We start from the raw sequence: 22363 nt of genomic DNA, 5'->3' as shown, positions 1-22363 counted from the left end.
TTCTGTGGGCATGGCATGGCTTGGTGGGCGTGGCAGGGGAAGGTTACTGCAAAATCTCCATTCCCACCCCACTCCAGGGGAAGGTTACTGCGAAATCCCCATTTCCTCCCAATCAGATGGGACTCGGGAGGCAGAGTCCCACTCACAATGTATAGTATGTGGCTAATATCCAGTGGACACCCACATGTGCAAAAGTCTCATACACTTCCCTTAGCTTCCCTTTAACTGCCAGGGGCCCTGATTATAAATCAGCTGAGCCACTACCTAGTAATTTTGTCCAAGGTTGTCCTCGCAGCCGCTCTTCTACAAAACAACAAGGGCCTTTTCAGAAATGTCCACCATACCATTGTGAAAGGCCTTAGATGCAAAGGCCTGAGCAGATTGACCTAACAAGAGTATAAAGCCTTCATATGGGTCAGTGTTGACAACACTCTTGGATATCATTAAGAGTGTCCTACATAACATTTTCAACCCAACATCTCCTAATTTGACAATTTGTTGTTACCAATGCTGATGTCAGATGGGCATATTTCTGACTTGGAGTTTAATCCCACCCACCCCCCAACCATCATTTTAAATTCTAACGAGATTTTCTGCCTCCCCCCCCCCAAAACAGGTGGTGGTGATGGGCTGGAGAATGAGAAATAGCGGAGGTTATTTAAACCACAATGGGCAGTGTCTTCAAAGAGCCAAAGTGAATTCTGTACAAGTCATAATCTGACGCACCATCAGAAGATCCACTCAAATGACAAAGCATATAGTTGCATGGAGTTTGGAAAGAGATTCACTGAAAGTAGTGATATTAATTGCCATCAAATGATTGAAACAGAGAACAGACCATATAAATGCATGGAGTGTGAAAAGAGCTTTATTGACAAATGGCACCTTACTTTCCACCTAAGGATCCACACAGCAGAAAGACCATATAAATGCATGGATTGTGGAAAAAGCTTTTGTCAGAACTCAGAACTTAATCGCCATAAGAGGATCCACAGTGGGGAGAGACCATGTAAATGCATACCGTGTGGAAAAGCATTTACTCACAAAAGTAGTCTTATTAGTCATGAAAGAATCCACACGGGAAAAACCATTTCAATGTACAGAATGTGGAAAGAGCTTTGCTCAGAAAGGACAGCTTAAATCTCATAACAGAATCCACACTGGGGACAGACCATATAAATGTATGGAGTGTGGAAAAAGTTTTCATTGGAACAGAGATCTTATTTGTCATAAAAGGACCCACACTGGGGAGCGCCCATACAAGTGTATTGAGTTTGGAAAGTAATATTACTGAAAGTAATATTAATTGCCATCAAAGGATTGACAGACCATATGAATGCATGGAGTGTGAAAAGAGCTTTATTGACAAATGGCACCTTACTTTCCACCTAATGATGCACGCAGCGGAAAGACCATATTAATGCATACAGTGTGGAAAAGCATTTATTCACAAAAGTAGGCTTATTAATCATGAAATAATCCACACAGGGGGAAAACCATTTCAATGTATAGAATGTGGAAAGAGCTTTGCTCAGAAAGGACAATGTAAATCTCATAACAGAATCCACACTGGGGACAGACCATATAAATGCATGGAGTGTGGAAAAAGCTTTCTTTGGAACGGACAACTTAGTCATCATAAGAGGATCCATACTGGGGAGAGGCCATATAAATGCATGGAGTGTGCAAAAAGTTTTCATTGGAACAGAGATCTTATTTGTCATGAAAGGACCCACACTGGGGACCGCCCATACAAGTGCATGGAGTGTGGAAAACAATTTACTCGGAAAAATTATCTTATTAATCATGAAATAGTTCGTACAGAATGTGGGAAAAGTTTTGCTCAAAAAGGACAACTTAATTCTCATAAAAGGATCCACACAGAATAGAGACCATATAAATGCATGTAGTGTGGAGAAAGCTTTATATTGTATGGAGTGTGGGTGTAATTTTATTGGAAAAGAATATCTTACTCATCATGAAAGGCTTCACTTGTGGAGGAAACCTTCTAAATGGACAAATTAGAAAAGCCTCCAAGTAGAAACTCTTAACTGACTCACCATTAAAGGATCCAAGGAGGAAAATTGTGTGTGGAAAAGGTAAACTCAGGAAGGACACCATAATTCTTATAAAATAAGGCCCACAGAAGAAACCATATAAATCCATGAAAGGGTATTCTGAACAATACTGGTCCCAAATATTTGAATTCATTCACAGCAGCTAGGTTTTCCTTTGCCTATTTTCAACATCATTCCCATCCCCCCATGCTGTGAAGCAGTGGTGGGTTTCAAAAATTTTTGGAACCTATTCTGTGGGTGTGACCTGCTTTGTGGGAGTGGTTTGCCGGCCATGTCACTGGATGAGAGTAGCCAAGACGATGTCACTGAATGTTTTGCCCCAATGGATGAACTACAATAAGATTAAAATAAGTACAAAAATAAATAATACTAACTGCAAAAGAAATAAAATAATATTGGACTCAATTGTGGTTGTAAGCTGAGGTAACAGAAAGGACCTCTGCTTTCAATCAACAATGTACAGTCTTTTCATGAAGGATGAGAAACAGGAAAGAGATAAACAAAAAGGAAAGATATAGTCTTTAATCCAAGAACTTAGTTCAAGAATGAATATCATAGGTAGATTCCCAGACCAATACAGCTTTCCTTTTTCTGAAATTTAGTTCTCAGTTCCCAAAAACAGGAATATATGAATTAGGTTCAGTACTTAGGTAGGTCCAAGTAGCTATTAAGAAGTTAGTGGTTAGAAGCAATGGTAAAGCAAGATATGGAATTAAAACCAGAAATATTTTGTTGGTTATTTGAAAGGGAGTAGACTCACAAATTTTTTAAACCAAAATTTTGGGCTCAATTGTGATCATAAGTTCTTTCCCTCTTTCTCCCTCCCTCCCTTCCTTCTTGTGTCTCTCTCCCCCATTTATTTTCTTTCTTTCCCGCCCTCCCTTCCTTCTTGTCTCTCTAACTTTCTCTTTCTCATTCTTTCTTTCTTTCTTGCATTCATACACACATTTCTCTCATGTCTGTCACTGACAGCTCTCAAAAAAAAGGAAAGACTCCTGCTTTGGGAAGGGGTTGGACTAGATTACCTCCATGTTCCCTTGCATTCCTTTATGTTCTCTGTCCCACAAACAGCCCCATTCACTTTAAAGTTGGTCGCAAACACCACTCACCCTGCACGCGGTCCCACCCAAGGAGGCGAGCTGTTGGGCGGGGAAAAGGGGAGAGTCCGTGGCTCTATGTCTTTCAATCTTCCCCGCCTCGGTTCTGCGGGCAGGAGGTGCTGCTGCTGAGGCTGCGGGGTGGGGGAGTCGGGGCGCTGCCCGCTATGCACAGTGAGCCCAGGAGCAGTAGCTGCCGCCAGCTACCCTGCGCCGCCATCACTCGCTCCCCCTCAGGCCGTCGGCTGGGCATGCAGAGGGGGAGTGGCGACAGCAAGGACAGCCGAGTGGGGGTAGCACTTTGGTGGCTGAAGAAGAGCCGAGCTAAGAGGAAAAAAGATCTGCTGGGCGGGGGAGTGGGGTGGGTCGCTCCATGGCGGGAGCCTTTTATTCTTTTCTTTTCCCCTCACGAGAGTCACACTGATTGCAGCAGCGGCAGGATGAGCAACCGTCTGGTGCGCGCTCCCAATCCGGCCTGCCTGAGGAACAGGAGGCTGTTTAAAAAGCCTCGTGTGGAACTCCTCTCCTATAAGAGCCAAGGTGGCGCAGTGGTTAAAAAGCAGCACTGCAGGCTACTGCTAGATCAGCAGGTCAGCGGTTCAAATCTCACCGGCTCAGGGTTGACTCAGCCTTCCATCCTTCCGAGGTGGGTAAAATGAGGACCCAGATTGTTGGGGGCAATATGCTGACTCTCTGTAAACCGCTTAGAGAGGCCTGAAAGGCCTATGAAGCGGTATATAAGTCTACTGCTATTGCTATATTGCTATTCCTTCTTTTGCTGCCTGAACAGCCATGCAGGGTGCAAACCCTTGTCTTTCACAGCCCCCTCGTTTCCAATTGGGGGAATCCATGGAGAAGGGCAGAAAAGATGGGTTTTTTTCTCCCTCCCCCAATTGGAAACGAGGCGGCTGTCAAAGCAAGGGAGCGCACCCCGTGTGGCTTGTTCAAACAGAAGAATTAACAGGAGAGGAGTTTGGCTGTTTAAGAAGCCCTGTATGGAACTCCTCTCCTGTTCCATTTGCTGTTTGAACACGACACAAGGGGTGCGCTGCCTTGTCTTTCACAGCTGCCTCGTTTCCAATGGGGGGGATCCATGGAGATGGATGGAAAAGGTGGATTTCTCCCTCCTCCATTGGAAACCAGGCGGCTGTCAAAGCAAGGGAGTGCGCCCCATGTGGCTTGTTCAAATAGAAGAATTAACAGGAGGGGAGGATTCATTGGACAAGCCAATGGGCGTGTGTTGCTCTCTCCTCTGACAGCCGCCTTGTTTCCACTGAAGGGGGTGGGGAAGCCATGCAATTTCCTACCTCTGCATGGATTTCTCTCCCTCTGCGTGCCAAAACCTCCCAGAAGGCTTCTGCTGGCGGGCAAGCGGGAGGGAGGGGCAAGCCAGAGGAGGGACCGTTCTGGTTCCTGGCCCGCGGAAGCCCCGGTATGGGAAGGCACGCTAAATTCTTTCAACCGTCCGTTTCCCCATGCTGAGAAAAGCAACTCTGAGACGGTCCTTTGGTGGCAGCAGGCGTCCTAGAACTTGCCTGCTAGCAAAGGACCTTCCCGAAGTTGCTTTTCTGAGCACGGGGAGACAGAAGGGACAAAATACCGGCCGGCCGGGTATACAGGGCCGGAGGTGGGGCAGGCTTACTTCCGGGTCCAATGACCAACCAGTTCGGGAGAACTGGTGGGGACAGGCAGCAACCCACCACTGCTGTGGAAACACGGATGCAAAATATGATAGAAGCCCTTCATTTTCCTGCCTTTTGCCCATTGCCATCTCAGTATCTTTTCCAACCAGAAAAGTAATGGCTTCCTTGACCTCTTTAATTTACTTAAAAACCACTATATAAGACAGAATTTACATGCATTTATCAAATTTAGAAAGCATTTCAACCTGCAGAGTTATGTTCATTCCCACAAAATAGTGCTCGTATTCTTTCCTCTTAAGTCTTAGCTAAATAAGTCTTCTCATTTCCCTTTGTTATCTCATGACCGGAAGGAAAAGGAGTGAGATCAGCTTCAGAAAGAAAACTACACTTTTTTGAGTAGTTGCCAAGGTAATTATTCCATACTACTTTAGCTTCCCAACTTATTTTGGAGAAAAACCTCCTTATACTCTTACACTTAGAACCTTACTAATAAAGACCTGTAGAATATAATTCTTTATTGCCCAAGTGTGATTGGACACTCAAGGAATTTGTCTTTGGTGCATATGTTCTCAGTGTACATAAAGAAAAATAAAATAGAATACATTCATCAAGAATCATGATATAGGTGAAACTCAAAAAATTAGAATATCGTGCAAAAGTTCATTTATTTCAGTAATGCAACTTAAAAGGTGAAACTAATATATGAGATAGACTCATTACATCCAAAGCAAAGCAAGCCTGATTTGTCATAATTGTGATGATTATGGCGAACAGTTCATGAAAACCCCAAATCCACTACCTCAGAAAATTAGAATATTACATGCAATCAATAAAACAAGGATTGTACATAGAACAATATTGGCCCTCTGAAAAATATAAGCATGCATATGTACTCAGTACTTGGTTTGGGCCCCTTTTGCAGCAATTACTGCCTCAATGCGGTGTGGCATGGAAGCTATCAGCCTGTGGCACTGCTGAGGTGTTATGAAAGACCAGGATGCTTCAATAGCGGCCTTCAGCTCTTCTGCATTGTTCGGTCTCATGTCTCTCATCTTTCTCTTGGCAATGCCCCATAGATTCTCTATAGGGTTCAGGTCAGGCGAGTTTGCTGGCCAATCAAGCACAGTAATCTCACGGTCATTGAACCAGGTTTTGGTGCTTTTAGCAGTGTGGGCAGGTGCCAAGTCCTGTTGGAAAATGAAGTCAGTATCCCCATAAAGCTCGTATGCAGGAGGAGGCACGAAAAGCTCCAAAATCTCCTGGTAGATGGCTGCGTTGACCCTGGACTTAATGAAGCACAGTGGACCAACACCAGCAGATGACATGGCTCCCCAAATCAACACAGACTGGAAACTTCACACTGGACTTCAAGCATCTTGCAGTGTGTGCCCCTCCATTCTTCCTCCATACTCTGGGTCTTCGGTTTCCAAATGAGATGCAAAAGTTGCTCGCAACAGAAAAGAGGTCTTTGGACCACTGAGCAATAGACCAGGTCTGTTTTTCTTTAGCCCAGGTAAGATGCTTCTGACGTTATTGTTCAGGAGCGGCTTGACAAGAGGAACACAACATTTGAAGCCCATGTCCAGGATCCGTCTGTGTGTGGTGGCTCTTTTTTTTCCCCCTGTAATATAACATCTTTTATTTCATTTTCCTTTTCCTTTATACAATCACTTAAATACTGTGCAGTTGAAAAAGCAATAAACAACTCATAACACTTCTATCCTTCATACACCCTTCCTTCTACCCCTCCAACTTTCATTTCTCCCCTCCAACAATCCCCTCTTCTACTTCCCCTCCCCCTCAACCATTCCTTTCTCCCCTTCCCACCATCTCACCCTCCTTACATTCCCTTCTCACTCCCTCTTAATTCCTCCCTCTTCTTTCCCTCTACTCCCCACTTCGGTGTACTTCTACTATTCATTGGTCTATTCGTTTTGTAATTTACACTAAAATTATAGGAAAAGAGAAAAAAAGAAAAAAGGAAAAGAAAAGGAAAAGAAAAAAAGAAAGAAAAAAAGCAACAGTATCCAAGTGCATTCATTGTTGTAAAAATTGAGTCTATGTTTCCACCCTCCCCCCCTCCCCCCCATGAACCTCCCTCCCTGACCCCCTTCCGACTTCCCAGATCCCATTCCCGACATCATTCTTTATCAAGCAAAGTCTGGAGTATATTGAAACCAGATAGATTAAAAGTTAAGAAATAATAAAAAATAAAAAGTAAAAAATAAAGGAAAGAAAGAAAAGAATAATTAAAAAACAAAAGGGGGAAACCCCCCCCCCAAAAGAGAAATCAATAAACTCTCTACCTTAAACTCAGCTTCCCATCAATATTAACACATAAACAATGTGCATCATTCCTAATCTCAATTAATTTATTACTTGCAGGATTTCAAACTATGTTGAAACCAAGTGAGTTAATCAAATAAAATTCTACTCTAACTAGGGACCTTATCTCCTTATCTAAATATATATCCATTTCCAAACCTTTAATATATCCCTTTTACCTCTTTCTCTATAAAGCAACTTAAACACCTCAAATATTTCTCTCGGTTTCTGTTCCAGCTCCTCTCATCCTGCCTCTACCCGTGTCAATATATATATTTTATTATCATCCGTACTCCTCCCATATTTGCTCCGCCTTCCTTCAAGCTCCCTAAGTATATTCTTCCACACATTATGTTCAAATAAGAATTACTATAAAAATCAGCTTACTTTCTGGCTCAAAATAAACTCTAATTAAACCTTCACTACCCTCCCATCTGTGTGTGGTGGCTCTTGATGCACTGACTCCAGCCTTAGTCCACTCCTTGTGAAAGTCCCCAACACTTTTGAATGGCCTTTTCCTGACAATCCTCTCCAGGCTGTGGTCATCCCTGCTGCTTATGCTTTTTCTTCCACACTTTCCCCTTCCACATAACTTTCTATTAATGTGCTTTGATACAGCACTTTGGAAACATCCAACTTCTTTTGCAATTACCATTTGAGGCTTTCCCTCCTTATGGAGGGTGTTAGTGAAGGTTTTCTGCACAACTGTCAGGTCAGCAGTCTTTCCCATGATTATGATTCCTACTGAATCAGACTGAGAGAGCATTTAAAGGCTCCGGAACCCTTTTCAGGTGTTATTCAGGTGTTTCACCTTTTAGGTTGCAATACTGAAATAAATGAACTTTTGCACGATATTCTAATTTTTCAAGTTTCACCTGTAAGTTACTAATAATCAAATTACACTAGGAAACAAATAAAACAATATAAATTTTAAAGATACAAACATGGTTATAGTCATAAGGAGGAAGAGATAGGTACTAGGAAGGAAGAGAATAAAAGTAATACAGTCCTACTAGATAATTTGACAGTGTTCTGGGAATTAGTTGCTTAGCAGAGTGATGGTATTTGAGGAAAAACTGTCCTTGTGTCTAGTTGTTCTGGTATGCAGTACCCTATAGCGTTGTTTTGAGGGTAGAAGTTGAAACAATTTATGTCTAGGATGTGAGGGTCTGTAGATATTTTCACAGCCCTCTTTTTGACTCGGATGGGATACAGGTCCTCGATGGAAGGTAGGCTAGTGGCAATTATTTTTTTCTGCAGTTCTAATTATCTGTTGAAGTCTATGTCTGTCTTGTTTTGTTGCAGAGACAGTTATGGAGGTGCAGATGACAGACAATAATTCCTCTGTAGAACAGAATCGGCAGCTCTTTGGGCAGTTTGAACTTTCTTAATTGGTGCAGAAATAACATTCTTTGTTGTGCTTTTTTGATGACATTTTTGATATTAGGTGTCCATTTTAAGACTTGAGATATGATAGAACATAGAAACTGGAAGGTCTCTACTGTTGATACTGTGTTGTCTAGTATTGTAAGAGGTGGAAGTATAGGCAGGTTTCTCCTAAAATCTACTACAGTTTTGAGTGTATTTAGTTCAAGATTGTTCTGGTTGCACCACAAGGCTAGTTCTTCAACTTCCCACCTGTATGCAGATTCATCATTGTCTCGAATGAGACCAATCACTGTTATATCTGCAAACTTCAGTATTTTAATAGAGGGATCTTTTGAGATGCAGTCAGCCTTGGGGGACTCCTGTGCTAATTGTACAGGTATCTGATGTAATTTTGCCTAGCTTCACCTCCTGCTTCCTGTCTGTTAGGAAGCTTATGATCCATTTACAAGTGTTTTCAGGTACTGCTAGCTGATTTAGTTTAGTTAGAAGAATATCTGGAATGATGATATTGAATGCTGAGCTGAAGTCTACAAAGAGGACGCTTGCATAGGTCTCTTGTGATTCAAGATATTGTAGGATGTAGTGCAGTCATTAACAGCATCGTCTGTCGATCTATTGGTAGACAAATTGCAAGGGATCTTACAGCAGATTTGTGATGGTTTTCCGGTGGGCCAGGATTAGCCTTTCAAAGGCTTTCATAACTACAGATATTAGAGCAACTGGTCTGAAGTCATTTAGTTTCTTGATAGGGGGTTTCTTCAGCACTGGGATGATAGTAGAACATTTGAAGAAGGAACATAGCACATCTCTAGTGATTTATTAAAGATGCAGGTAAAAATGGTCAGCACAAGCTTTTAAGCAAGAAGGAGTTGTCTGGGCCTGGTGCTTTTTCTGGCTTTTGTCTGTGAAATAGACCTTGCACCTCATTTTCTGTAATAACCAAAGGTGATGGACCTAATGGGATGAGGTCAGTTGTAGGAGACTTGGCTGTTATAGATGTGTCTAAGATGGGGATCATGGAGATGGGCAGTAGTTTTCTCTCAAACCTACAGTAAAACACATTCAGATCATCTGTCAGTTGTTGATTTCCTTCACCATGAGAAGGAGGTTTGCCATAATGGGTGATATTTTTAAGAGTTTTCCACATGTTTGCTGGTTCATTTGTTGAGAACTGATTCCTCAGCTTTTCAGAGTAGCTTCTTTTTGCTGCTCTGATCTCCCTTGTTAATACGTTTCTGGCCTGATTGTACAGCATTCTATTGCCTTTGCAGACGTCTTCTTTGGTATGACGTAGCTGCTTGAAAGTTTAGCTGTGAACCAAGGTTTATTGTTACTGTATATTCGCAGGTTTCTGGTTGGCACACATAGGTCTTCACAAAAACTGACGTGATGTTACAGTATCTGTAAGTTCATCCATGTCTACAGAGGTATCTTTGAAAACATTCCAGCCAGTGCAGCCAAGGCAAGCCTGTAAGTTTAGCTTTGCCTCCTCAGTCATTCTCACTGATTTAATTGTTGGTTTCATGACTTTAAGTCTTTGTCTGTAAGCAGATGCAAGGTGAATCATGCAATGATCAGAGTGTCCCACAGCTGCTATTGGTAAAGACCGATAAGCATCTTTTAATGTTGTATAAAGGTAAAGATTCCCTTTACACATATGTGCTAGTTGTTCCTGACTCTAGAGAGCAGTGCTCATCTCCATTTCAAAGCTGAAGAGCCAGCACTGTCTGAAGACGTCTCTGTGGTCATGTGGCTGACATGATTAGATGCCAAAGATGCACGGAATGCTGTTACCTTCCCACCAAAGGTGATTACTATTTTTCTACTTGCATTTTTACATGCTTTCGAACTGCTAGGTTGGCAGAACCTGGGACAGGTAACGGGAGCTCACTCTGTTACACGGCACTAGGGATTCGAACCATCGAATTGCTGACCTTTCTGATCAAGAAGCTGCACAGAACAGTTACTTTCCCACAAAAGTAGTCCCTATTTTTATACTTGCATTTTATATGCTTTTGAACTGCTAGGTTGGCAGAAGCTGGGACTCAAGTCTTAGCCACTAAGCCACGCTCTGTTGTATAGCAATGATCTAAAGTAGTCTTGCCCCTCGTGTGATAATTGACATGCTGAAAATATTTTGGTAGCTCTTTCCTTAGGAATAGGAATAGGAATAGGAATAAGTTTATTTATAGGCCACCCTTTTCCCTGAGGGGACTCAGGGCGGCTAACAACTTATATGGGAGGGGAATACATACAGTAACATATAACATAACACGTAATTAAAAGAATAAACAACATTCATTCAGCATTCGGGTGGGGGCGAATCAAATCTTTACCCCCAGGCCTGACGGGATAGCCAGTTTTTGAGGGCTGCGCGGAAGGTCTGAAGGGTGGTGAGGGTACGAATCTCCACGGGGAGATCGTTCCAAAGGGTCGGAGCTGCTACTGAAAAGGCTCTCCTCCGTGTAGTGGCCAGCCGGCACTGGCTGGCAGATGGCACTCGGAGGAGGCCTAATCTGTGAGATCTAATGGGTCTCGAGGAGGTAATTGGCAGGAGGCGGTCTCCCAAGTACCCAGATCGACTACCATGAAGGGCTTTATAGGTGGTAAGAAGCACCTTGAAGCGCACACGGAGATCAACAGGTAGCCAGTGCAGCTCGCGGAGGATAGGTGTTATGTGGGCGAACCGAGGTGCACCCACAATCACTCGCGCGGCCGCATTCTGGACTAGCTGAAGCCGCCGGATGCTCTTCAAGGGCAGCCCCATGTAGAGCACGTTGCAGTACTCCAGCCTTGAGGTCACGAGGGCGCGAGTGACTGTTGTGAGAGCCTCCCGATTCAGGTAGGGTCGCAACTGGCGCACCAGGCGAACCTGGGCAAATGCCCCCCTGGTCACAGCCGACAGGTGGTAATCAAAGGTCAGCTGTGGATCCAGGAGGACTCCCAAGTTGCGAACCCTGTCTGAGGGGTGTAAAATTTGGCCCCCCAGCCTGAGCGATGGAACACTAACCAAATTATTGGGAGGGAAACACAACAGCCACTCGGTCTTTTCCGGGTTGAGTACAAGCTTGTTAGCCCTCATCCAGTCCCTGACGGCCTCAAGACCCTGGTTCATCATGTCCACCGCTTCATTGAGTTGGCACGGGGCGGACAGATACAGCTGCGTATCGTCCGCATATTGATGGTATCTTATACCATGCCTCCGAATGATCTCGCCCAGCAGTTTCATGTTAAATAGTACGGGGGACAGGACCGACCCCTGTGGCACCCCATATGTTAGGGGCCTCGTGGTCGATCTCTGTCCCCCAACCAGCACCGACTGCGACCTGTCCGAGAGGTAGGAGGAGAACCACTGCAAAACAGTGCCTCCCACCCCCACCTCCCGCAGTCGTCGCAGAAGGATACCATGGTCGATGGTATCGAAAGCCGCCGAGAGGTCAAGAAGAACCAAGATGGAGGCGTGGCCTCCATCCCTGGCTCTCCAGAGATCATCGGTCAATGCGACCAAAGCGGTTTCTGTGCTGTAACCAGGTCTGAAGCCGGACTGGAAGGGGTCAAGGTAATCGGCTTCCTCCAAGGACCGCTGAAGCTGGTAGGCCACCACCTTCTCAACAACCTTCCCAATAAAGGGGAGGTTGGAGACTGGACGGTAATTGTTAAGTACGGCTGGATCCAAAGATGGTTTCTTCAGGAGGGGTCTCACCACTGCCGTTTTAAGTGCGGCGGGGAAGTGCCCCTCCCGAAGTGAGGCGGTAATAACCGCTTGGATCCAGCCCCGTGTCACCTCCCTGCTGTTAGCAACCAGCCAGGAGGGACACGGGTCCAGTACATAGGTGGAGGCACTCACAGCCCTCATGGCCTTGTTCACGTCCCCGGGGGTAACATCCTGAAACTCAAACCCTTAAGTTACATTGGTTAAAATAACCTAAAATAATTGGAAGAGAATCTGGGTATTTAATTTCAGCCCACATAATCTGGTCAGCTAGAGTTCATAATGCATTATTTACACAAGCTTGTGGGGGAACATACACAGCAATTAAGAGAAATGAGGAAAACTCACATGGGGAATAGAATGGTTTGCAATTGATAATTAATGTCTCTAAGTCCACATCACAGAATTTCTTTAGTATAGTTATATCTTGGGACCAGTGACTGTTAATATATAAACATAAGCCTCCTCCTTTCTTTTTACCAGATGTTTTTGCTCTGTCTGCTCTTTGTAACTGAAATCCTGGGATATCCAGGCTGCTATCATCAATTGATTCATTTAGCCAGGTTTCTATGAAGGAGAGAGAGCTGCTGTGTTGTAAACATCAGACTTGCATCTGTTTAAAAGATGTATTTCATCCATCATTTTAGCGTGTGAATGTAAATTAGTCAGAAATAGTGAAGGGAGAGGAGTTTTTATCCCACTTTTCCTTAGCCAATTTAAAATTCCCGCTCTCTTACCGCTTCTTCGCCTCTGGCATCTCCTCCATTTCTTTGTGTTTATCCATTGTTCAAAGGAAGTTGCTTCTTCCGGTGCTAGAAGCTTCTGCATGTGTAAAGATATGGGGGGCAGTGTGAAGTCACAGAAAGCTGCCCAACAAAGTTTGTTTGATGCATAGTAGTTGGTCTCTTGAGTATGAAATCCATAGTGAGTCACAGAGAATGATAAAAAACAGAAAAACTATCACAGAGCATTTCACCAAGGCTGCAGTCCATGTTGCCATCTTGGCAAGAATAAAACGGAAGAAACTTCTTGGATGAAAAGCTAAAAAAAAAGTCCAATTCCCAGTAGTAGGCCATGGCCCAGGGGGGTTGGGACCCCCAATCCTGGCCATGGTTGTCCCAAAGGTGATTTTTCAATACACAACTGGAGTTTGTTTTTGCTTTTGAAGACATTTTGCTTCTCATCCAAGAAGCTGAGAACTGAATAGGCTTCTTGGATGAGAAACAAAACATCTTCAAGCAAAATTAAAATCCAGTTGCCTTTTGAAAAAGCACCTTTGGGAATTCTTCCTTGAGTGTCATCACAGATATACAGATAACAGGACAAATGAACTGGCATGAAGGAACCCCCAAAGCATGTATTTTTGGGAGCTCCAAAATAAGCATTAGGGCTTATTTTCATAGAAACAATTACAGGGTGATTAGCCTGACTGGGCATCCCATCCCCCAGGCACATGGACAAAAGGCAATGAGTGCGCGGGGACCAATGTCCAACAGCAGTTGTAAGCTATTGGACACTTGGCCAGCACACTTGGGGGCTGCACAGCCTGCGCAGCACAGTTGAGATGATTGCCTGTCCAAGCAGCAAACGGCAGAGGAAGCGCAGGGGGAAGCATGCAATCCGGACGTGCCGCATGGGCTAAGGGAAAGTTGAGAGCTAGTGGGTCGGAGTGGGAAGTCCTGGGAGGCTTATCTTTGCATGGTGGCATTGGCAACAGATGGAGGCAGAGGTGTGGGGATGAAGGCATGCCATCCTGATGAGCTTTGTGGGCTACAGGCAAGCAGAGTGTGGGTGGGACAGAGTGGGCAGGTGGCCATGGGACACTTCGCACCTCTCGGCTTGCCTGTGGTCCACACAGCATCAGGATACCCTGTCTTCCTACAACCATGCCTCTACCTCTGTCTGCTCCCAGTGCCACCACGTGAAGACGAGCCTCCTGTGGCCAACCGTCTGATCCAGCAGACCAACTTGGCTTTCCCACAGCCTGCGCAGTGCATCCAGATCACCTGCCATCCCGACCCACGACTCTGTCTGCATCTGCAGCCAGTGCCTTTGTGTGAAAATGAGCAATCCAATTGAGTTGTTATTGGAAAACCTCTTAGGGAGTGAAAAGCTGGAGTATCCTTTTTCTTCCTCTTCAAGGTTTTTGGCTCCCGCAAGCACCATCGCTTTGGAAAGAAATGGTATTCAATAAAATACTTTACCAAATCATAGCTTGAATATAGTTATCCACATTGCTCAGTTTCAGCATAACTATAATTAGTTGCTATAAGCGCAAGAATCTGGTTAGCCACCAGGGCAGAAATGGCTGCAGTTCAGGAACTTTCCTGAGATGCGATTTAGCATTTGTTCACTGAACAAATCTTGGATGAAAGGCCAATTTTCTTACTTTGGCAATGAGATCTCAGGATAAAAGACAGGTTATGATCAAATTAGGAGGAATGTTGTATACCAATGTTTCTCAACCTTGGCGACTTTAAGTCCTGTAGACTTCAACTCTCAGAATCCCTCACCCAAATACTCTGCCACCACATGACTTCCGCCGACTTTTGAGCGGCGACAAAGAGTAGCGCATGCGCAGAAGTCCTTTCCCAGGCCCGGATGTTAAACGGAGGGGAGGAGAGGCGGTCGTTGCCATATGAGACGCTCTACTCAAGAGCAATAAAGGACGAGGGATCATAGTCTTGTGCCTCTCTAGGAAGCAATCATATCTCACCGAGTCTGTGGAAAGCCTGGCGAGCGCGGGAGGTTTTGGCGGGACCGAGTTGCAGTTGCTTTTCGCCTCAGAAGCCCTGAGGGAGCGGAGACCCCGCCCTTTCCCTCCACCCCGTGAAACCAGGAAAGGGGCGGGGCGAGTGGGCGTGGGAGGATCCGCCGTGACTTAAGGCGGCGGCCTCGGAGGGAGTTTTACCCCGTCAGGGCTGCGCTGAAGCCGGAGACCGAATGGAGGCTGGGTGGTCTCCTCTTCAGGCGGGGAGCGGCGGGGGAAGCGGCGACCTAAGCAGCCTCCCCGAGGGGCCGCGGGCGCTTTGCAGCCGCCTGCACCGGCTGTGCCGGGGGTGGCTGCGGCCCGAGCGGAGCAGCAAAGCCGAGATGCTGGACCTGGTGGTGCTGGAGCAGCTGCTGGCCCTGCTGCCCCCGGAGCTGGCGGGCTGGCTGAGGGAGTGCGGGGCGGAGAACTGCGCCCAGGCGGTGGCCCTGGCCGAAGGTTGCCTCCTCGGCCCCGCAGCCGCCCCGGAGCCCGGAAAGGGGTGGCAGGTGAGACAAGTATACCCTGGGACGCTGATGTATTTCGCAGCCTTTGTAAGAAATCGCAGCCATGAAGAAGTCATCATCGGAAGATTTTCAGCAATTCCTAATATTTTGCAACTCATTCCATCTTGAGGCAAATGCTTCAGTTTCACAGTGGTAAAAATTCTGTGGGATGCTGACATATGTAGCAAACTTTGTAGGAAATCATGGACATTGAGAGATTAGGGCAAACATCTGGTTAGGCATCATGACAGAAATGGCTGCAGTTGAGGCACCCTGCTTTTTCACTGAAAGTTATAATCTTGGAAGAAAGGCCCATTTACTTATTTCACCAAACAGATTTCAGGATAAAAGATACCTCAGGTTATCCTCAGATTAGGAGGAATGTTGCACACTATTACATTTGTTGTTTCCCATTGCTGTTTGATCTTTATGTAGATTAGAACCTATTCTGATTTGTGGTTTTGAATTGCAGAAGGCAGAATGTGTGAAGAGTGGACGGATTTGCTTCCCACACATTCCAATAGAAATGCTCTGGTTCAGCTCTTCCTTTCTATATATTCAAAATTATCTTAAAAGATTTGTAACTGAAATCTGATTGGGAATTTTAAGTGGGAAAGAATGAAGTATTGAAATTACCTTTTATGACGATCATGTTTTCAAGGAGTACACTTTACTTCCAAAAGCATCCCTGTGTTCATTCCAAAGTCTTTGCCTGAACTGCCAGGCTGCTGTGGTCCTGCACAACAAGAGGCACAGAGAAGCCTCCATAAAATGGAAGGGGAGAATGATCCTATCCCTCAAAAAAAGTGAAGAGGAGGAAGTGAAGACACACCTCCTGATTGGAATAAAAAAACAAAGAAACAATGGAGGGTTTCACAAAAGTGGCTGGCATTTATCAAAAAATAGCCACCAACAGAACAGGAGTTCCCAAGTTCTCTCACTTTGACAAGTTGGGGAAGTATAAGTAGACAGGGTAAATGTAAGGGAAGGTGGATTCACCATCTCAAAGTGGATGATAAACCAGGCTGTTCATTCAGTTGCAGGAGCCATTTGTGGGTGAGATCTCAGCAGAGCTTCAGGGAAGAGGGGATCCATCCAGTCTTTCTAAAGAGGTTGTTTTCTCAAGGATCCAAGTAGGAACAACTTGTCAGGTAAGTGTAGATTTCTTGTGAGAAGTTTAAACTTTTGTTTATGAGCTACTTCAAAAACTAAATGCTGAGTCTGTGCATTTGAACCTGGTCTCCCCATAGAATGATTCGGGTTGAATCTCACTGTTTCAACCTTCAGAACTGTTCTGTGGATGCACAGGAAGGACAATTCAGAAGAGTCTTGTATTAAAAAATGCAATTGATATGTTGGAATATTTTTCAAAAGACTTTGGACAAGAAGTTTAAAAAACAAAGGCCATTAAGTGAAACAATAGCAATTGTAAAAAAAAATGTACTAGTCGTAGGCCAACATATCTGCTTAAAAAGAGACTCATATGAAGGTTGTCTGTGTAAATACCCCTAAGTCAGCGCTAACTGGTTGTAACAATAAGACTGTTGGTCTAATGATCTGAGATTTCCAGACTCGTTTCCAACATTTTGAAATAGCCCACATAAGAAATTCCTAGTAAGTTTATTCTGATTTCTAAATGTTATTTTGCTGAGCCAGGGAGATAAGACCAGGAGATTCCTCTCTCCAAAAGTTTCTGGGTGAGTTATTCCAGGAGTGTGTGTGTGTGTGTGTGTGTGTGAGAGAGAGAGAGAGAGAGAGAGAGAGATACGTGCTGGCATACTGCAACTTGGATGCATCTAAGCCATGTTTTCTGCCTTTACAACAGGCTTCACAGCCGTATGTGGACCTGTAGAACCTATGCCTGTCTTATTGGAAATGTCCAACAGGTCTCTTGTAAAGTTCTGTTTTCTCTTGGAAGTAAGGGGAAAAAACCATAAGAAAGGATTGCCTGCTGGAGAAGATCTTATTTTTCTTTCTAGGACTCTGATCCTTTTGAGGATGTGGCTGTGGACTTTACAGAAGAAGAGTGGGCACTGCTGGATTCTGACCAGAAGGCTTTGTGCAGGGAAGTCATGCTGGAGCTTTTCAGGAATATGGCTGTTCTGTGTAAGGATCCTGTTTGCTCTGAGTTCCATTCATTGGGAAAGGTGTTTTAAGTGGGAGGTAAACATAGAAAATACCTGCATTCAATTACTTACCTGACCCCTACCTAGCATCACCTTTCTAACCTTTCCTAATCTCGGGAAAATCGGGGTCAGAATGTTTACTGTGTAGCTAATATCCAGTGGAGGAACCATGGCCGCAAAGAGCTTCATTCATGTTTCTTTGATTCGCTTCAGTGGCCAGGGCTCGCATCTCTATAGAACACAAACCAACAGTGGCACTTCATGAGTAGTTTTATCCAAGGCTGTCGCCATAGACACTCTTCTACAACACAAGACTGTGGCAGAAATGCTCACCATGGCTTTGGGAAAGTCTCTCAATACTCCATGACAACCCCATGTTAGATTGACATACCAACAGCAAAATCTTAATCTGGTTGAGGGCTGTAAAGTGCCTTGGATACCATTACAATCACCTGGATAACAATTTGCATCCAACATATCCTAGTTTGATGCATAGCTAGTGCCAAGATGATAAGATGGGTATATTTTTTACTTTTTATTCAGGGAGAAAACCCCTCCCCCTTTGCCATCATTGTAAATTCTAATGAGAATTTCTATTTGTTCTTTTTTCCAAGCAGGTGATGGCATGGTGAATGAGAAAGAAAAACAGCCGAGGTTACTGACATTGCAAAGAGCAGTGTCTGCAAAGGATCATTCCTTCTCTTTTACTTTATCTAAAATACTGAATAGAAAATACAAACCACATACTTTTACAAAATATGAGAGGGATTTCCGTCTAAGCAAAAAAATGAAACTATGCATGCAGTGTGGGAAGAGCTTCAGTACCAAAAGTAATCATAGCCATTGGAGGATCCACACAAGTGAGAGGCCATATAAATGTCCAGAATATGGAAAAAGCTTTTGTCAGAAAGCAGATGTTATTTGTAATAAAAAAATCCATATAGGAGAGAGACCATATAAATGCATGGAGTATGGAAAGAAGTGTATTGACAATTGTCACCTTACTTTACATCAAAGGATCCACACAGGGGAAAAATTGTATAAATGCATGGAATGTGGAAAAAGCTTTCATTGGAACTCCGAACTTATTCGTCATAAGCAGATCCACACTGGTGAGAGACCATATAAATGCATAGAGTGTGGAAAACACTTTACTCAGAAAAGACATCTTATTGTTCATGAAAGGATCCACACTGGGGAGAGACCATACAACTGCATGGACTGTGCAAAACAGTTTACACAGAAAGGTCATCTCATATATCATAAAAGAATCCATACAGGGGAGAAACCATATAAATGCACAGAGTGTGGAAAAACCTTTGCTCAAAGAGCACAACTTAATGCTCATAAAAGGATCCACATAGGAGAGAGATTATTTAAATGCTTGGAGTGTGGAAAAAGCTTTAATTGGAGCAGAGGTCTAATTCTTCATGAAAGAACCCACACTGGGGAGAAACCATATAAATGCAGTGTGTGTGGAAAAAGTTTTGCTCAAACAGCATATCTTAATGCTCATAAAAGGATCCACACAGGGAAGAAACCATATAAATGCCTGGAATGTGGAAAGAGCTTTTTTGACAGTGGTGACCTTAATCGACATCAGATGATCCATATAGCAGACAAACCGTATAAATGCATGGAGTGTGGAAAGAGCTTTATTGACAAGTGGCGCCTTACTATCCATCAAAGAATTCACACAGGGGAAAGACCGTATAAATGCATGGAGTGTGGAAAAAGCTTTTGTCGGAATGCAGAATTTATTTATCATAAGAGGATCCACACTGGGGAGAGACCATATAAATGCATGGAGTGTGGAAAAAGCTTTGCTTGGAAAGGACATCTTAATACTCATAAAAGGATCCACACAGGGGAGAGACCATATAAATGCTTAGAGTGTGGAAAGACTTTTGTTCGGAAAGGATGTCTTACTGGTCATGAAAGAATTCACACAGGGGAGAAACCATATAAATGCACAGAGTGTGGAAAGATGTTTGCTAGGTCAGGACATCTTTATTCTCATAAAAGGACCCACACAGGGGAAAGACCATATAAATGCTTGGAGTGTGGAAAAAGCTTTAACTGGAACAGAGATCTTATTCGTCATGAAAGAATCCATACTGGGGAGAGACCATACAGGTGCATGGAGTGCGGAAAGCAATTTACTCAGAAAAGTGGTCTTATTAATCATGAGAGAATCCATACAGGGGAGAAACCATATAAATGCACAGAGTGTGGAAAAGACTTTACTCAAAGAGGACCACTTAATTCGCATAAAAGGATTCATAAAAGGGGAAGAAACCATATAAATGTGTGCAGTGTGTAGAAAACTTTAACATGACATTTACTCATGAAAGAATGCACAGGAAAATCCATAGTGCATGGAATGTGGAAATAATTTAACTGGGAAAGAACATCTTACTCATCATTAAAGGATCTCTGCAAGGAGAAAGCCTTCTAAATGGACAAAGTGTAACTTTGAGTAGTAGAAACCCATACCTAACTCAACGTTAGAGGATCCACACAGGAGAAATCATGTAAATGCAGGCAGTGTGTAAATAGCTTTACTCTGGAAGGACACCATAATTCTCATAAAAGAATGTCCATAGAAGAACCCATAGAAATACATGGAAGGTGCTTCAGAGCAACTTTTCTGGTCCCAAATACTGGAATTCATTCAGAACAGCGAGGTGTTCCTTTTCCTAGTTTAACCTGCATTTTTCTTCTCCCTGTGGAAAGAGGGATGCAAAATAGGAATTAAGCCCTTCAGTTTCCTCCCTGTTGCCCATTACCATCTTACTATCTTTTCCAATTGGAGGACTAATGGCTTCCTTGACTTCTCTCTTAATTTACCTAAAGTCTCTATATCAGGTGTTAAGCCTGCTACCTAGATGCCTCACGTGCTGGCCCTGCCTCTGCTCAGTTTAGCAAAGGGGAAAAGTCCTGATTCCTCATCCCTGCTCTATATGAAACAGAAATGGAATACATATATCAAATTGAGAAAACAGTTCAATCTGCAGTTGTTTTAATTTGCAAAACACATGCTCATTTTCTTTTCATTCCTCTTAAGGTTTAGCTAAAGAAATCTTGCCATTTCTCCTTGTTAGAGGAGTGAGTTCAGCCTCAGAAAGGCACCATGTTTTTGAGCAGTTACCAAAGCAATTATTTCTCACCACTTGAACCTCCCTACACATTTTGTGGAGGAAACTCATTTTATAGTCTTGGAACCTTATTAAGAAACTTACTAATAAAGGGGTCCCCCCTTTTTTTCCAGTAAGGTCAAAGAATTTGAAAGAAAGCAATAAATTTTCTTAAAAAATGGTGACAGTTCACAAAGATTACTAGGGACCAATAGAAAATACACATTTCCATAGCAAGGAAAATTAAATAGGAATGGTTAAATTATTTTATTCAAAGTTCTTATTTGGATATCACTTCTGGAATTTGTGCTGGTGAGGAGAAAATATGAAACTTTGACCTTGGTTTTGTTGATTAGGAAGTTTTATAGGAATGGCTATATATATATTATATATATTAATGTGTAAAAGCAAGTTGAGCTTGGGATGTGTTGATCCTGTGCTGTGTTAAGAAGAATTGGAAATCAATGCCTCCTTTTTTCTTTCGTTTTTTCCTTGTATATCACACCCCACTTTCCCCCACTCCCTTCCCCCCCTTAATTTCCAATTTCCTTCTTTGTATTTTGTATAATAAAAATGGTGGGAGGACTTTTATTAGTTGTAATTTCCATGCAGTCTCTTTCCATGTATTCTTTTTTCACTGTTAAGCTATTTAAATTTAGTAGCTGGAGCAATGGGGTTGTTCAATAAGCCAGAACATGCAGTTGTGGTTGGTTGGTTGGTGGATTGATTGAAGAGTGCTGGCTCCTGTGTGAGAAAATCTGCACATGAATGGTTGCTGTGGGTGTTGAGGGGGGGAGTTTCCCTCCCCCTTTTTCTTCTGTGTATCCCCTGTGCTCTGCAATTTATCTGGTGATGCTCCTCTGCCTGACTATCTTCTAGCCTGTTGTATATATTGATGTAGAATATGTTTGTTTATATAAAACTACAGTATGTCAGCATCTATGAGTTCATTTGGACAGCTGCACAATTCCCTGACATTATCTAACCCAGTTTTCATGGGTCCATATTTCATTCCACCTAGTGGGATAAACCCACTTCAGGAGGTAAATTCCGAGGTTTTTTTAAAGTATTGCCACCCCTTGAAATCAGATCAACTTCAAGATTCAACCTGCAAGGAAGGATCAAGCAGAAAAACTGAACAAAAAGTCAAGACTTCAACAGAACACAAATACATATAAAACAGAAACATGTATAAGTAAGGTGACCAGATTTTCAGATTGGTAAAGAGGGGCACCATTGACCCGGGGGGGGGGGGGCTTGATTAAAAAATTTATATTTTGTCAAACATGACCCCAGGACACTGAAACCATCATAAATACGAATCTGTTGCCAAACATCAAAATTTTGATCACGTGACCATGAGGATGCTGCAACAGTCGCTAAGTGTGAAAATGGTCATCAGACACTTTTTTCAATGCCATTGTAACTTTGGTCACTAAATGAACTGTTTGAAAGTTAAGGCTAGCTTGCATTATAATGCCTTATGCTAGCTTACATTTTCAAGAGAGAGAAGCTAAACTTGTTAGAATTGAAATAGAAATGAATAGAGTAGAGTAAAATAGAATAGTTTATTAGCCAAGTGTGATTGGACATAAGGAATT

The 22363-nt window shown here is 43.3% G+C and overlaps 1 protein-coding gene and 1 pseudogene across 1 annotated transcript; both read left to right on the top strand.

Moving 5' to 3' along the window:
* The first annotated feature begins 662 nt into the window (after positions 1 to 662).
* Positions 663 to 2093, top strand: LOC148047213 (uncharacterized; annotated as a pseudogene).
* Positions 2094 to 14985: 12892 nt separating this feature from the next.
* LOC106538681 (uncharacterized) lies at positions 14986 to 21353 on the top strand. Its single transcript, XM_087711239.1, is given in 5 exon segments — positions 14986 to 15502; positions 16537 to 16650; positions 17479 to 17605; positions 18243 to 19909; positions 19912 to 21353. Coding segments are annotated over 5 exon segments (2337 nt in total). The 5' UTR covers positions 14986 to 15187; the 3' UTR covers positions 20026 to 21353.
* Positions 21354 to 22363: the final 1010 nt, after the last annotated feature.

Source organism: Thamnophis sirtalis, unplaced genomic scaffold, assembly GCF_051295495.1.
Source record: "Thamnophis sirtalis isolate CommonGarterSnake01/CBP01778 unplaced genomic scaffold, rThaSir2_p1.2 scaffold_3, whole genome shotgun sequence".
Taxonomy (NCBI): Eukaryota; Metazoa; Chordata; class Lepidosauria; order Squamata; family Natricidae; genus Thamnophis; species Thamnophis sirtalis.
This window is presented reverse-complemented; position numbering and strand designations above follow the sequence as displayed.